General features: G+C 33.1%; 1 protein-coding gene across 1 annotated transcript in view; it reads left to right on the plus strand.

Annotated features, from left to right (window-relative positions):
- The window catches only part of LOC147810665 (uncharacterized), a 35,564-nt gene extending 20,277 nt beyond the window's left edge, over nucleotides 1-15,287 (plus strand). Inside the window, exons 7-10 of the mRNA XM_087160459.1 lie at nucleotides 2,527-2,769; nucleotides 11,739-11,960; nucleotides 13,412-13,651; nucleotides 15,046-15,287. Coding sequence (XP_087016585.1) covers nucleotides 2,527-2,769; nucleotides 11,739-11,960; nucleotides 13,412-13,650 — 704 coding nt within the window. The 3' untranslated portion in view covers nucleotide 13,651; nucleotides 15,046-15,287. The remainder of the gene's footprint in view (nucleotides 1-2,526; nucleotides 2,770-11,738; nucleotides 11,961-13,411; nucleotides 13,652-15,045) is intronic.
- The last annotated feature ends 1,171 nt before the right edge of the window (nucleotides 15,288-16,458 follow it).

Genomic DNA, 16,458 nt, shown 5'->3' on the forward strand with positions numbered 1-16,458 from the left:
AAAACAACAAAGACAAAAACGTATTCAAAATATAAAAACAGAAAACAAACACTCACGAAAAAAATGGAATAGACAATGAAGATTACAGAGTTTGACAGTAACAAGTAAAAGGACCAAAAGACCCTTATAGTGATTTAAAATCAATAAAATGAGGTCAACAGACCCTTATAAAATAGCATCATTTGGGAGCTTAAAATTTACTAAGACAAAAATTAGTTAAAAGCAACGCTAAGAAAATAAGCAGTCGAAAAAGTAGTAAAAGTACTCATTCAATTAAAATTGCAAAGTTAAAATATGCAATCAATAGTTAAAGGGATTGTTAAAATCAATTAGAATTACAGTTGTGAAATTCCCAAGCAACACTGAAACATTAAATTATTAAAAGTGACAGTTAAAAGTAGAATTAAAAGATTAACATGTAAAATTTACAAAAGATCAACATAGTATTAAATATTAAAACAGTACTTTTAAAAGCTATTAAAAAGTACAATTGTAATTACAATAAAATTGGAGCAAGTAAAAGTAGAAAAATTTATAAGAGACATAATAAAAGTTACAAAACCATAATCTCATTAAAATTGAGACATCCAAGTTGAAACGAGCCATTAAAGACAGTCCCCCAATACATCCTCTAAAGTTTGTTTGATTATATTTTTCATAATATTTCTGCATGTCAGGTTAGCATAGCATTGATGATAACTAAAATTATTAAAGTGATTGCCCCAGAGTGTCTGGAATTGAGAATAATTCATTAACAAGTGGATAATTTTGGGTTAAGAAACTTGGTTTGAATCCTTAAAATACAAGTTGAATACCCTTAAGATAACAAAGCTCTGGGAGTTGAAGCGATGCACAAACTTGGTACAACTCTTTTCTTACTTGTCCTCACATTGACTTCGTTTAACTTTAAATGATGGGGGCTTTTCAAGTATTGTTTTGATCATACCAGGCGCGTGTAAAAATGGAGGGTGGATACATTTCTGTCAACACATGCAGTTCAATCACAGATAGCAAAATAAGGTTTACTTTTACATAGCAAAACCCTTTTAATGTAAACCTAAAAAAGTTTGTTATCCGGTTCACGTGTAAACCTCCGAAACTGAAACGAGATCTGTGACCACTCGCTCTATTCTGCGCACATTACCCTAATCCAGAACCTTGGAAAACAATATTCTGTATATAAACCTTAAACCGAAATTGACTTAGGGCTTTCAAGCGTAAAAAAAATCCTTTAATGAAGCTAGTCTTAAGGTAAAAATAATCTTAAATCCAGGCAATTATAAAATGCCACCTTCGTCATGAAATTTTAATGGACAATGAAATTTAATCTTAATCGCTAGTGTGACGTCATCTAAAACGTCATTATGGACCTAAGTGGTCATTTTACCTGAGTGACAATCCTTTTTAAAAAAAGCTTCAAAAAATAATTTTTAATCTTTTTAGGATGAAAGGTTTGAAACTGCAATATTTTTGTTTTATTGAAAAGAGGTTTTTAGTACAAACATTTCATGACCATAAGAAAAAACTTCTGCCACAAGGGCGCCGTAAGGTAACATGCATTCTGGGAGCCACATGAAGTAATTTTCTTGGTTTCCTAAGACAAGCGCTTTCTCTGTACGTCAGCGAGAAGTTGACGTACCGCTGACGCCAACAAAGTGCCGTTTTGTAAACTCAGCCAACGCCTCCTATAACTGAAAGCCTCCACACTGTCAAACCACTATGAAGGTAAACCAGTTTACGAATAAGCCCTTTAATAGAAAATCTATTAAAAATTAGAAAGAGGTGGCAAATATATGTCTAAAATTTTTTTTAATTTATGAATATAATTGGTTTGTTTTATTTACTTGTCAACCACTACAGATTCAATTCTCAAATATATATGATACATTTCTCTCAAGTACTTTTTAAATAGAGTTTGGGTTCATGTGCACAAGTGGTTCGCTTTTTAAATAATCTGCGCAGACTACTTATAGGAAACCATGTGAAGGCTTTCTGATGTAGTTGGTGCTGGCTCAGCGCGAGCAGTTGGTCCAACGCAGACATTATCTCGCATTGCGCATGCGTTAATAACGTAAACAAAGGTTTATTTTGAATTTTCATCGATTTTGTTATTGTCGACCAGTGCTTTGGAGAGCAAATAATGACTTTGTTCAAGAAAAAAACACATTATTGCTTAGCTAAATGAAGAAGAAGAGGAAGAAAAAGCTATGTTTAATGTTAAAATCAAAATCTTGCCTATTTCTATGCTCTGTTGAATGTTGTCCGCCATTGCTTTCTTCGTGAACGTTACGTTGTAGTCCAACAGCAGCTGATTCGGACGCCAGTCGTCGTTCAAGCCGAGGGTTCGATGACTTATGCTCTCTAACTTAAGAATTGGCCAATCAGGGGTTAGCAGTCGCTTCAAGCTGGTCTTTTGTAACGCCGACTTGTCCTAAGAAACCATGCTTTTTAGATATATGAACTCTACAACTATATGGACAATTACCAAAAATACTTTACACTATGCGAAGCCTTTTTCTGTTTCAGATTTCAATCCTTCCGAAGAATGCTCACCCCAACAATTCAAATGTAACAATGGTACTTGCATTTCATGGCTTTGGGTCTGCGATAGTATGGAGGATTGCTCTGAAGGGGAAGACGAAGATGGCTGCAAACCCAATTCTTGTGAGGATGGGGAGTTCCAATGCAAGTCTGGACAATGCATCCCAAAAGAGCAAGTTTGCGACGGTAGTTATGAATGCTTCGATAAGTCTGATGAAAGGATTTGCTGTAAGTTTTTTATTTTTAATCGTTTTTTATGAGAACACTATACCGCGGGAGAAACTTTTCATGACGAATTCTGTTTCACCTCTAATTGGTATTTTGAAGTTCCGAAACAAGTGAGTTCATCTTGAGTAATCTTTGCAATAGTTTATTTGTATTTAGATCGTCTAAAAAAATCAGCATTTTTGATAGATAGGTAGTATACTTTATTTACGTCGCACTAGAGCTGTGCAATGGGGTATTGACGACGGTCAGGGAAACATCCATAAGGATGATCAGAAGAATCGTGCGCGTGAAGTCGTGAACTTTACAATAGAACAATTTGAACCGCGATGGCTCATGTGATAGAGCGTTCGTCTTCCAATGAGGCGAACCGGGTTCGAATCCCAGTCGATACGAAATCCACATCCGGCTTGGATCGACCGCAGTGCCGACGAGAAATATGCTCAGTGATAGACGGATCAAGGGTTAGAGTCCCTTTGCCGTTAGGCTAACCGTGGAGGGTTCTCGTGGTCTTCTTCTCTATGTCACGCAAATGCGGGTTAGTTCCATTAAAAAAAAAGTCCTCCACGAAGGCAAATTTCTCCCAATACTTGATCCAGGAGTTCCCTTGTCTTCTGGATTATATTCAAAATTACAAGGCTACGGATTAGAACGATAGTAGTCGTAAACACATAAAATTGGGTCGGCTGTGCAGCGACGGTTATAAAAAAGATGGAACAATTTAACGAAGAACGATACCGTGCACCTTCGGTCCCTGCGCAGGTCTGATCAAAGTGGTCACCCACCCGCTTACTGACCGCAGCCAGCGATGATTAACTTCAGTGTTCTACTGGCTGTGCTTACTAACAGTTCACTGCGGGACTTCAGAATTTGAAACTCTATGGTTTAGAACAAAGTTTTTTTTCCAACTTTAACATACTAACGCAGATGAGAGAGAATTCTCCATGAAGTTTTCTCGTCTGGTTACTAAATAATTGAAACTAACGACCCCTTAAAACTGACATAATTTAATGACGAACACAAAATTTAAACATACACAAAATACTAACACGACAAACACAATACCTATTTGTACGACATTTTAAAGCGAACTAACTGCATGAAACATTTACTAATCACGTGACATTTTCAAAGGAAATATAGATGGCAGCACACAATTCTTTAAACAGAAACATCCTCCCCCACTATGAACACTTAGGGGGTTCATAAAATGTTATTACATTCATTCAAACTTTAATTTCAAAAGTAATGCAGCAATAAATCAATTACTGAAAATTTTCAGTTTAAGAATCTATACACAAAAATTAAAACAACCTTATATGAAATATATGTGAATCGTAATCAAACAATAAACAAAATCAGTCAAATGAAATGCACTAAAAGACAAATATTAAACTGTCATAAAATTTTGATTTGACGGAAAATTGTAATTAAGAGTTCAAAGTTCGTATGAGTTCAATGTTTGAAGTCTATTATTGGTAGTGGGCAAAGTTTAACAATAGGACGTTTTAACTCACCATTTGCAGTTTTTAACCTTACCACTCTGATTTTACCGTCTGCTCCTGGAAAGGTCTCTAGCACACGTCCCAACTTCCACTTCAATGGTGGCAAATCATCGTCTTTGATTAGCACCAGTTCATTTACAGCAAGATTTCTCTTTACTTGGAGCCATTTGGGACGCCTTTGAAGAGTGGAAAGATAGTCAGTTGACCACCGCTTCAAGAATTCTTGGATCATTCTTTGCATTAACTTCCATCGTTGTAAAAGTGTTATCACTTCCTTTGAAAGATCAGAATTAGGCACTGATGTCAGTGAAGTACCAATGAGGAAATGACCAGGCGTCAATGCCTCACAATCAGCAGGATCATCAGACAAAGGAGTGAGTGGTCGAGAATTAAGGCAAGCTTCTACTTCAGCAATTAGGGTTAGGAATTCTTCGTAGGTGAGGATTTGTTCACCGACAGTTTTTTTAAGGTGAGACTTCATAGATTTGACAGTGGATTCCCACAATCCTCCATGATGAGGTGCCGCAGGAGGATTGAATTTCCAAATGATATTTTCCTTTGCAAGATAACCCTGAAATCTTTCATCTGAAGAGAGTGATGCAATTAATCGTTTCAACTCTCTATATGCACCAACATAATTAGTCCCACAGTCGCTATGTATCTGATCAGGTTTTCCTCGTCGAGAATTAAATCTTCTTAATGTGGCAAGTAAAGCATCAGAAATTAGATCATTAACGAGTTCTAAGTGAACGGCTTTTGTGGATAAACACACAAATAAACAAACATAGCATTTCATAGTCTTCACACCTCTTCCTTTTCTGGGCTTCACTAGGAAAGGTCCAGCGTAATCAGTTCCAACAACAGAGAAAACTCGGGAAGGTGTGACTCTTACGGAAGGTAAACCAGACATAAATTGTGTCAAAAATTTAGCATTTTATCTATGACATTTTACACACCTGGAAATTATTTTTCTGACAAGATTCTTGACACCAATTATCCAATATTCTTGAGTTAATGCTGACAATGTCATTTGAATAGTTCCATGTAGATGGCTTTCATGAAAATATCTCACAATTATCGTTGATAGATGATGACCCTTTGGGAGAAGTATTGGATGTTTTCGACGGTCAGAAAGATTGGAATTCTTCAACCTTCCACCAACTCGGAGAAGTCCGGATGAGTCAAGGAAGGGTGCCAAAGGCAACAGATTGCTATATTTTGGAAGTGTCTTCTCCTTCTGCAGACTTTCCATTTCAACACCATCATTTTGAACCATCTTCACAAGGGAATTTCTAGTATTCTGAATCTCTGCAGTTGTTAAACAACCACTAGCCTTTGCAGCTGGAAACTTGTAATTTAGAATAAATCTTCTACACCAGGCAAATACTCTTTGCAATTTAGTCCATGAGGAAATTTTATTTATGACGTTCATAATATCAGGCTGGTTTTCTTCCTTGCAAACATTCATGTTGATGTTCACGGGCTTGTTTCGTTTCTCAATACGAAATTCATCATCCAAGTTTTCGCTATTCAAAGAGCTGAAACCTTTATCATTATTCCATTCTGATTCTTCAAGTCTCAGCCATGAAGGGCCATGGAACCATTTCTCTCCTTCTTTCAATTTGCTTGCATTGCATCCACGTGTCAGCAAATCAGCAGGATTATCGATACCTTTGCAATAATGCCAAGATTTGGGATTTGACTTCTCCTGAACTTCCCGGACCCTATTGCAAACAAATTGCTTCCATCGTTCAGCCCTTCCCCTGATCCAATGTAAAACAATGAATGAGTCCGTCCAATATATATATTCAGAAACCATTTCCCCCAAAATACCATTAATATAATTACCTAGTCTAGCTCCTATAACTGTCGCCATTAATTCTAAGCGTGGCAAAGTTAACTTTTTCAATGGGGGAAACACGACTCTTGGACATCAAAAACGACACTATGATTTTCCCCTTATCATTGATATACCGAACATTGGAAACCGTCCCATATGCAACGAGTGACGCATCACAAAATATGTGTACCTCTACTCTTCGACTTCTTGGATTTCCGCAAGACAAAAAACAATACCTTGGAATGACTATGTCTTTTAAATGCTTAACTTCTACACACCATTCAGTCCATTTAATTTTTAAATCTACTGACAACTCTTCGTCCCAATCTAAACCTCTTTTCCATATCTCTTGCAACAGACACTTGATCTTAAGAACGAAAGGACTAACAATACCAACTGGATCGAACACCATTGCAGCAGCGTGTAACACAAACCTTTTCGTATTTGCCGAATTATTTAAACTTTTCAATAACGGGGAAATTTCCAACGACAGATTATCTCCTATAGGGTTCCAATTCAAACCTAAAACTTTCAAACTACCACTAGAACTCTCACTAATATCACTATAACCTTGTTCTATCCACAAAGACTTCAATTCTTCCGAATTAGAATTCAGCTTTCGTAAATTCATTCCTGCATCTCCCAAAATATGAACAGCTTCAGTCGATAAATCAAACGCCTCCTCAACATCATCAGCACCAAAATAAAGATCATCCACATAAAGTGAAGTGTCCAACATTTCAACACATTTAGGTGCATTTTCAAGATACTGGTTAATGTGCTTTTTAATAGTTGCTCTAAGAATAAACGGAGATGATTGACAACCGAAAGGAAGACGAGTCATTCGCAAAATTTTAAAGCTATTACTAGAATTATCTGAAAGCCATAAAAACTTTAAAAATTTCCTATCCTTTTCAGAAATGCCTATCATGAGAAAAGCCTTTTCGATATCTGCACTGAACGCTACTTTAAATTTTCTAAATTTAAGAATAATGTCTTACACATTAGGATTTAAATTTGGCCCTATTTCTAAATAGTCATTTAAAGATAAATTTTGCTTAGTTTTTGAGCTACAGTTAAAAACAACTCGCACTTTAGTAGTATCCTTATCATTTCGCACAACTGCTCTGTGAGGCATAAAATATTCCTCATTATCTCTAGCACATTCCTCGACTATTCCCTTGTTTTGTTGCTCTTGTATCGTAAGTTTATACTCCCTCGCAACCCAATTATTCTTCTCAAAAATAGTTTTTAAATTATCGAATCTCTTTTTTGCTATCCAAAAATTGTTCGCAAGATCCTTAGGTGACCTTTTCCATAATAATGAAGTTTCGTACCTGCCATTAACAAACTTAAGAATATTTTCGAATTTGTTTATTAAATGCTTATCTTCAATAGCTATCTCATTTTCATCTTGAATGCCTAACAATTCTAAATCCCATAGTACCTGAACATCCGTAACTGAACTTAAATTTGTCGAAGTAGCACGGATCGACATCTCTTTATTTTGCTCTTGAATTCCCTGTACCGTATAACCGAATATAGTGGGAATACAATATAAAGATTTATTTATTTTCTCTGCTTTAGAATTATCAACAATCTCCCAAAATAAATCAGCCCCGATTAAAATATCCAAACCTTGATTGAAATTCGAACATGCATCAGCTAAAACGAAACCTTTCGCTATTAAATCATTCTGTATTCGCATATCTGGAATCGAAAGAGGTGCGGCTGTAATTGTATCTGTAATTAACGCCTCAATTTCAACAAAAATTTTAGGATCATTTCTATTCTTTAATTTTACTCGACCTACACCGTAGCTTTTTTGTTTTGTTATTACGGACCCAAAAGAATAAACAGATAAATTTTCTTTTCTTATTACTTTCACTCGCAGTTCATTTGCTAAACTTCGCATCATCCAGGTTCTTTCGGAACCATTATCACAGATAATTCTGACTAATTTATTATTTTTTTCAAAACATGCGACTACACTACAAGTTTGTAATAAAACACTATTTCTCTTAATGGAGGAGTGGCATTGAACAACCACGTTTTCCGATGAATCATTCTCCTCGCATAATAAATAATGATGAGTTCGCCTGTTACATTTTATGCATGGCTCCAATTTCGTTTTGCAGAGTCTAGCAATATGATGTTTTGAAAAACAACGATTTTCTTCTTTTAATTTATTTTTTCTTTCTATTACGCTTTGATATTCGCAAACTTCATGTTCACTACTGTCGCAAAAAATGCACTTTTTTCTATCGACTGTTGAATGATATACATTTTGCGCATTTCTATTAAAGTTACCTTTTTTAATAAAATCAGATTTCTTACGAAAATTCTTATTTTCGTTACTTAAACTATTGTTATGCTCACGTGAATCAGATTTATAAATCGAAAGTGTCCTTTCTCTAGAACTTATTTCTTTTTCCAAAAATGAAAACAAATCTTTAAATACCCAATTATTTTCAGGATAATTTCGATTGAATTCTAAAACAATTTCCCTCGGAATTCTTTCTATTAGAATAGGACTTAATAAATTACCATAAGTTTCGGTATCTATTCCTAACGACTCTAAATTTCTTTTTTGTGACTCAGCACAATCAAATAATTTTCTTAAGCCAATTAAATCATTTACATTTCTAATAAAAGGTAATTTTAACAACTGATTAAGATGTGCTTGGATTAACGAGTTTTTATTACCAAATCGATTCTTTAAAAGATTTAGAGCAATATCGTAGTTTTCACCCGTTAAAGCAAAACCGTTAATACAACTTGCTGCTATCCCACCTACATGAGACTTTAAATAGTTAAATTTATCCACTTTGCTTAAACAGTTATTGTTAGGTATAGCACTTTCGAATTGATTAAAAAATTCTAACCAATGCGCGGGGTTACTATAATATTTATTTATATACAACTTGGGAAGTTTAACAGTTTTTATTAACTGCGCGTTACTACTTGAATTAGCTAAAGGGGGTGTATTTTCTCTACTTTCTCTCATACTTAAATCAACTGAAATATTTCCTTTTTCTTAGGCGCTCAAATTATCAATTACATTTATAATCTTTTGTTTCCATAGAACAATTTTCTCATTATATTCATCTGAAATCGAAACCTCATTTTCGATTTCACTAATGTCGCACATATCTTCAACCTTGCTATTTACACTTATAAGCTCGCTTTCTTTGTGAATTAATTGTTCTCGAAACTCTTTTAAAGCATTAGTTTTATCTATATCAGCCAAATCATCACACTCATTGAGATACGTTTCAATTTTAGTAATTAATTTGGTGACCTTATTTATTAAAACTTTACGCTTAGCCTCTAATTTTTCAATTTCTGACATTTTAATAAATTGACAATAAAAGCACAATAAATCAGATCAAGAAAATAAAACTAACCTTCACACTGGAACTATCGTCATTAGTATCAAGAACATAGTATCAACCTCGTGCTGGAACTCAACATTGAAGCATCGATTCGACAACTCAAAATTTCATTGCTCGCTAATATATCCCGCTAACTGACACCAAAAAATGGTTACTAAATAATTGAAACTAACGACCCCTTAAAACTGACATAATTTAATGACGAACACAAAATATAAACATACACAAAATACTAACACGACAAACACAATACCTATTTGTACGACATTTTAAAGCGAACTAACTGCATGAAACATTTACTAATCACGTGACATTTTAAGAAGAAATATAGATGGCAGCACACAATTCTTTAAACAGTAACATCGTCATTAGTAAAAATACTTTGCATTTAAATAGACTGTAATTACTACTGAAAGGTGTTATCAAATCACGGTATCATATATGCTACCAACCATCAGTCTTTCTCTGTAAATGATCTAACGCTTAGATTTCATATTGGCATAACCATCGTTAGAAATTTATATTATCATACTTAAAATATGCTAATTAATCAGTGCAAAGGTTTTATGACGTAAAGTCAAAATATGAAATACTAACGCAATTCTTCTATAAAAAAAAGCACTATTTCGATGAATTTGGATTTTTGATCTGCCAAAATGTCAACGCTTGCTGCCATCTGAAAATGTGACACTTTACTAATTTAGTTCAGAGTTCATTCTATAGTTAAATACGGTAATTTAGTTAGGTTTCAGATCTTTGGCCCATATTCAAAAACCGCACTTAAGCATGCATTTATGAGTAGTCATCTCAAGGTTAAATCATGACATCAATTTAAATTTTAAGCTGTGGTAACAATTTGTGACAACAACAATTAAGTCAATCGAACAATTTGTCTTGATAACGGACGAATATTTAAATTATTATTTAACTGTTTAAATGATTAAACACTTAAATAATGAGAAATTATTAATTATTAAACTATTTAATAATAATTAAATATTTATATATTTAAATAATAAACATTTAAAAAAATTATTAACCTGCTTAGAAGCAAACACCAATTTGGAGATATTTTTCTACTTGGAAAAGGGCTAAATTCAACTAATGCAAAAGGGGTTTCCAACTTACATGTTGCTGGGGGCCGCAATTAAAAACACCAGTCAAATGGAGGGCCGCAACATCACCAAACTTTTACAAGACTCTTGTATGTATGAAGAAACATTAAATATTACTGACAAACTTTTTCAACGACAAGTTTTTTCAATATTAAAAAGGAAAATAAAAAGAATTACAAATAATGCTGGTTGAGTATTCATTTTGAATCTTTCCTTAATCTGAAACATAGTGGCAAGATTTTTTTTTCTTCTTTTAAATTTGATTATGTGATAAATTAAATTTTTTTCCGACTTATTAGGAATCATAGCAACAAGATCAAAAAAAAAATTCTCAAGCATATGAATTTTTTTCCCCTCATGCGATATACAAGGAATTTAAATAAAACATGATATTCATTCCCTTTTTTATGAGTTTTAAAATTTACAAATGTAAATAATTTCATCCAAAATGAGTAGTATCAAAAAGTTAAATCAGAGAATTTCTTCGAGAAAATTTCTAACACGCACGTGCTAAATTATATTTACAAAATACGAAAAAAGCGAAATCAAAAAAAGCATCATACACGATTATTTTTGTATTTGAATAAATATTTTCTTGGATGCAAGACCTGAGAAATGCATTTTTTTACACCGTTGGTATGTTAGATTTCACAGAAACGAAGAAATAAGGGTTTTTTAAGCGAAAGAGAAGCATTTTAAACACATATAGATTTTTTTACAAAAATTGTCCGCAGAAAAAATATAACTAATATATTTTAGTTAACGGGCCGCAAAAAAGGCTTCGCATGCCGCCAGTTGGCAAACACTGCTCTACATCAATCATCAAATCACAGCCAAATTTTAGGTTAAAAGCTTTTTGTTGAGTGAAAAAGAAACTTATTTTGTTATCTGGGTTTTAAGTTTATGTTATTTCTAATCCCAGATAGTATAGCTCAACTACGCAAGATCTCCACAAAACAAAAAAAATCTTCCAAAAGTCCAAAAATAAATTCTTTAAAATGTTGAAAACAATAATGTTTAAACATTTAAGAATGCAGATGGCGGAATCATTTTAAGTTCATTATACAGTTAACTCAAAGTAGAATGATTTTTTACTCTGTGTTTTTTTTTTCATCAGCACAATCAGAATGCGGAGGGTTTTATTGCGGCAACAAAGAATGTATTCCTCAAAAATTTAGGTGTGACGGAAAGGAGGCTTGCACAAACGGAAACGATGAAGAAAACTGCGAGTGCGACGAGGAAACTCAGTTTAGATGCGATGAAAATCGATGCATTCCTAAACGATATGTTTGCAATCGTCAGAGGGACTGTTCAGATGGAAGTGATGAAGATAACTGTGGTAAATAAAGTATTACATGTTTTTAATAAAACCGCGAATCACGAAAATAATAAAGAAGAATGGGTGTAAAGGACTTGTTTCTTTAGACAAGGGCCTTCTGTGGGCGTCAGCAGAAAGTTGACGAACCCTGACCCCAACAAAATACTGTTTTGCAAGCTCAGCGTGAGCAGTCGTTCCTACTCAGACATTATCTCACATTGCGCATGCCTTAATGACGTAAACAAAAATCTAATTTGATTTTGTAGCTCATTCCTATAACTTTATATGTGTCAATCAGTGCTTAAGAAAGGAAAAAATGACCTTTTAATCAATAACCACAGATTGTTTAAAGCACGGGATCTTTGTATGATTTATATCTTACGTTATACAAATTAGGTCATTTTTTTAAATTTCAGAGGTTAATTTTTCCTCGAAATCAAAATGTTGGCCGATTTCAATTATCTGTTGGCTGTTGTCCATTGTTTCGGTAGTTAACGTTACTTTGTAAATCAACTGCAGTTAATTCGAACGGCTATTGTCGTTCTAGCTGAGCGTTCGATGACGTATGCTGTCTAACGCGCAAATTGAATAATTAAGAGGTTAACACTCACATCAAGGTAACGTTTTCTAACGTCGACCTGTCCTAAGAAACCAGGCCTTAAGATTCGGTGCATACTGCTACGGAAAACCAATTTTTTTCGTTGTGATTTAACCAAAGCAAAATAATGGTTTCATTTCTTACGTTAAATATCAATTACCATTCTCTGACGTGCTCATGCAGGTCAGCTAACGTGCCTCAAGATCAGTTAACAATATTAATCGATTTAGCCATGTTGCAATTTGGATTAGAATTAATTATAAATTAATCTGCTCTACGTAATCTAATAAAATTAAGATTTATTTAGACGGATTATAAATAAACCTTGAGGTTCTGGTTACCGGCCTGCACGTGCACTATCGTTTTTTCCTAGCTGAAGAAATAGTATAAAGCATAGTCAATAATGAATGACTAATTCATATTTTAAATGAAAATGTATTGAAACAAAAAACTCTTGGATGCATGTAAAAATACATACGCAAACAAATTCTACTTAATTCAATAATTAGAATATATTAGATATTCAAAATATCGGTGCTACACCTAATAAAATTTTTTTAACTATTTTGACGAATTATTTTAGGAAACCATTTAGTATCTGAGCAAAATTTGGCTGGATTAAAAATAAATTATTACGCACGTGGTTTTAAGTTTATGTTGCTTCTTTTCCCAGATAATATAGCTCAGCTATACACCATCTCCATAAAACGAAACAAAAAATCTTTAAAAAGACGAAAAATAAATTCTTTAAAATGTTGAAAACAGTAACGTTTAAGAATTTAAGAATGCAGTTGGCGAAACATTAAGTTTATTATGTAGTGAACTCTAAGTAGAATGATTTTTGACTCTGTGTTTTTTTTTTTTTTTTCATCAGAACAATCTGAATGCGAAGGGTTTTATTGCGGCAACAAACAATGTGTTCCTCAAATATATAGGTGTGACGGAAAGAAGGATTGCAAGAAAGGAAATGATGAAGAAAACTGCGAAACTTATGAGTGCGACGAGGAAACCCAATTTAGATGCGATGAAAATAAATGCATTCCTAAACTATATGTTTGCAATCGTCAGAGTGACTGTTCGGATGGAAGTGATGAAGATAACTGTGGGAAATAAGGTATTACATGTTTTTAATAAAACCACAAATTACAAAAATAATAAAAAAGAATGGATGGAAGGGACTGGTTTCTTAAGACAAGGGCGCATCAGCTGAAAGTTGAAGTACCCTGACCCCAACAAAATACTGTTTTTCAAGCTCAGCGTGAGCAGTCGTGCCAACTCAGACATTATCTCACATTGCGCATGCTTTAATGACGTAAACAAATATCTATTTTGATTTTGTGGCTCGTTCCTATAACTTTATATGTGTCAACCAGTGCTTAAGAGGGGAAAAAATGACCTTTTAATCTGTAACCACATATTGTTTTAAGCACGGGATCATTGTATGATTTACATCTTACATTGTACAAATTAGGTCATCTTTTAAATTTCAGAGATTAATTTTTCCTCGCGAAGATAGAGTCGATGTGCATGATAAAGTCAACAACGAAAATTATAGAATAACGTTTACGAGATTTTCAAACGAAGAAAACCTTTAAAATATGGGACGCACATGGTTAGGCGTCAGTTGGCGTCCTGAAATTTTTTAAGGAAGAGCCAGCATCGGGGTTTGTAACATATGCCTTGTAACAGGCTGACGCTATGTAGCCATGATATAAATTTACGTCATACCAGAATTGCTGCTACTATGCGCTGAAAGATATCGTTTGGATGCAAGATGACGCACCTCAACATATTTTATTTTAAAATCGTCGGTGAACAGTTGGCCCAATTTTAGTAGCACATATCTCAAAAACTATATCGTAAAAACTTATCTTCGAACTTTGTTCAATATTGTTGCGAAATATTGTTCTATATAAAAATGGACCCCTTTGATAACGTATATGCATATCGCGAAACAATATTGTTCGATATTGTAAAAAACGTTGTCGAATATTGTAAAAAAGGAATTTCGACTGACATTGTCAACACGATATTCAAAAAATGAATGCTATGAAATGCCTTTAATTGACAAAATTACGTCAATTGTGAAATAAAATTTGTTTTTGAAAATATTCATGCCTGTTTGTTCCCCGAAAAAGCTGATAAGATGAGCTTGTTTAAAATTAAATTAATTGTTATTACCAAAACTTATAGAATCTTAAAGTTTGCAGCTTAGTCATTTTTTAATTGCTTTTAAACTACCAATGTTCAACTCCGTAGTCATGTAATTTTAAACCCAATCCAGAAGACAACGGAACTCCTGCATCAAATATTGGAGGAAATTTTTTTTTGAGTCTTTGAATAAAATGGCAGGCAAAACTTTAAAATTAAAATTTTCAAAATTCCCATTAAATACGTACTTAGTTGCATTAAATGCATTTCATATCGAAGATTGTCTTCTGATTTTTAATCGTTGGTTTAAAAATGGATGAATTTTTTTTTGTATAATTAGATTTTTGTTTCATTTAGATGATGTGAAAAAGGAGTCTGATGATATCGACAGTATTATTGATGAACTGGACGATTCAAATGTGGTTTTTAAAGAGTTTTTCCTGAGCATTTTCAAGGGAAATTCAACCAAATCTTAATATTTCAAATTAAAAATTCTCAAAATGTTTTATTCTTTTTAATTTAAATATTTATTGCTATTGATGTTTAATCAAATGAACTTTTTATGTATTTGAATTTAAATAAATGATTCAATGAACAAATAGGAAATGATAGATATGTTTGAATTTATATACACTTATAGTTAGTACATTATTTTTAAAACAAAAATTCTTGTTTAATGAAGTCCTTACTAAAATCTCCTGGAAATCACTAAAAAAATTCATATTCGGATAATAATAGGCTTAGTTTTAAAATTTTAATTCATCAATGTTTCATTAAAAATCATTTTTTGAAAAAGATTATTGTTATTTGACCTGTTATTTATTGTTATTTTTCTCGATAAACCTTTGAATTACATCAAAAAGAACGATCTTCTTTTTAGGAAACAAATCTCGGCCGTTTTTATATTATTCTTGAGAACGTATATTTGGCAACTTTAGTTATGTAGTATTATTAAACCTATTTCTGAAGGAATCCATTAAAGCAATATATTTCTTAAGCAATATTTTGTAGTTAGCTCAATCGGATCACTCTCTTCTTGAGAAATCACGAAGAGTTTTATTTTTCCTTGTGTGGTCTCGATAACAGTTTTATTATGTTAGGAAGTTAATCCACTTGGTTTCGTACGTATCCATTTTAAGCCGCTAACGCAGGATTTTATGATGCAATTCTTTGCGTGTATTTCTGAGATTAATTCGCTATTCCAAAGAGTCAATTAAATTTTTTATGGGATTCAAATCAAGTGATTTTTCAGAGTAAATGAAATGCAATAGGGCAAGTGTCCATCAGTCACACATTTTTCAAGTTCAATTGACTGTACTATTATTTAGTTATTTGTTTTAAGAAATCGAAGTATAAATATTTTATCTTCAGCAGTAATTAGAATTATATGCATATAATGTTCTACAACTAGACTTTTGATAATTATATTATATCTTACAAATAAGCAAACAACTCTCATTCGTTAATTTATTACTATGACGGTTAACTTCATTTTTCAAATTAAATTTGCAGAAAGGAAACTTTAATTAGTTAAATATGAAATTATGCACAAGTGCTCTAATTAGAAAATAAAAAATTATTAACAGTGCATGCAGTTTTCACGTGACGCAGACATCATTTTTTTGCACAGGAAGCGAAGAACTGCAGTTTCCATCATAAATTATTCTGCAATGTTCGGCCATTTTCAGATTTAGGGACGCCTATTGATCCAGAATGTTAAAATAAACATGCTAGTGGTACTTTAGTGAATCATCCAAATCATTCACAGAC

The sequence above is a fragment of the Parasteatoda tepidariorum genome, chromosome 4 (assembly GCF_982258835.1).
Source record: "Parasteatoda tepidariorum strain Cologne lab strain chromosome 4, Ptep-v5.0, whole genome shotgun sequence".
NCBI classification, from domain to species: domain Eukaryota; kingdom Metazoa; phylum Arthropoda; class Arachnida; order Araneae; family Theridiidae; genus Parasteatoda; species Parasteatoda tepidariorum.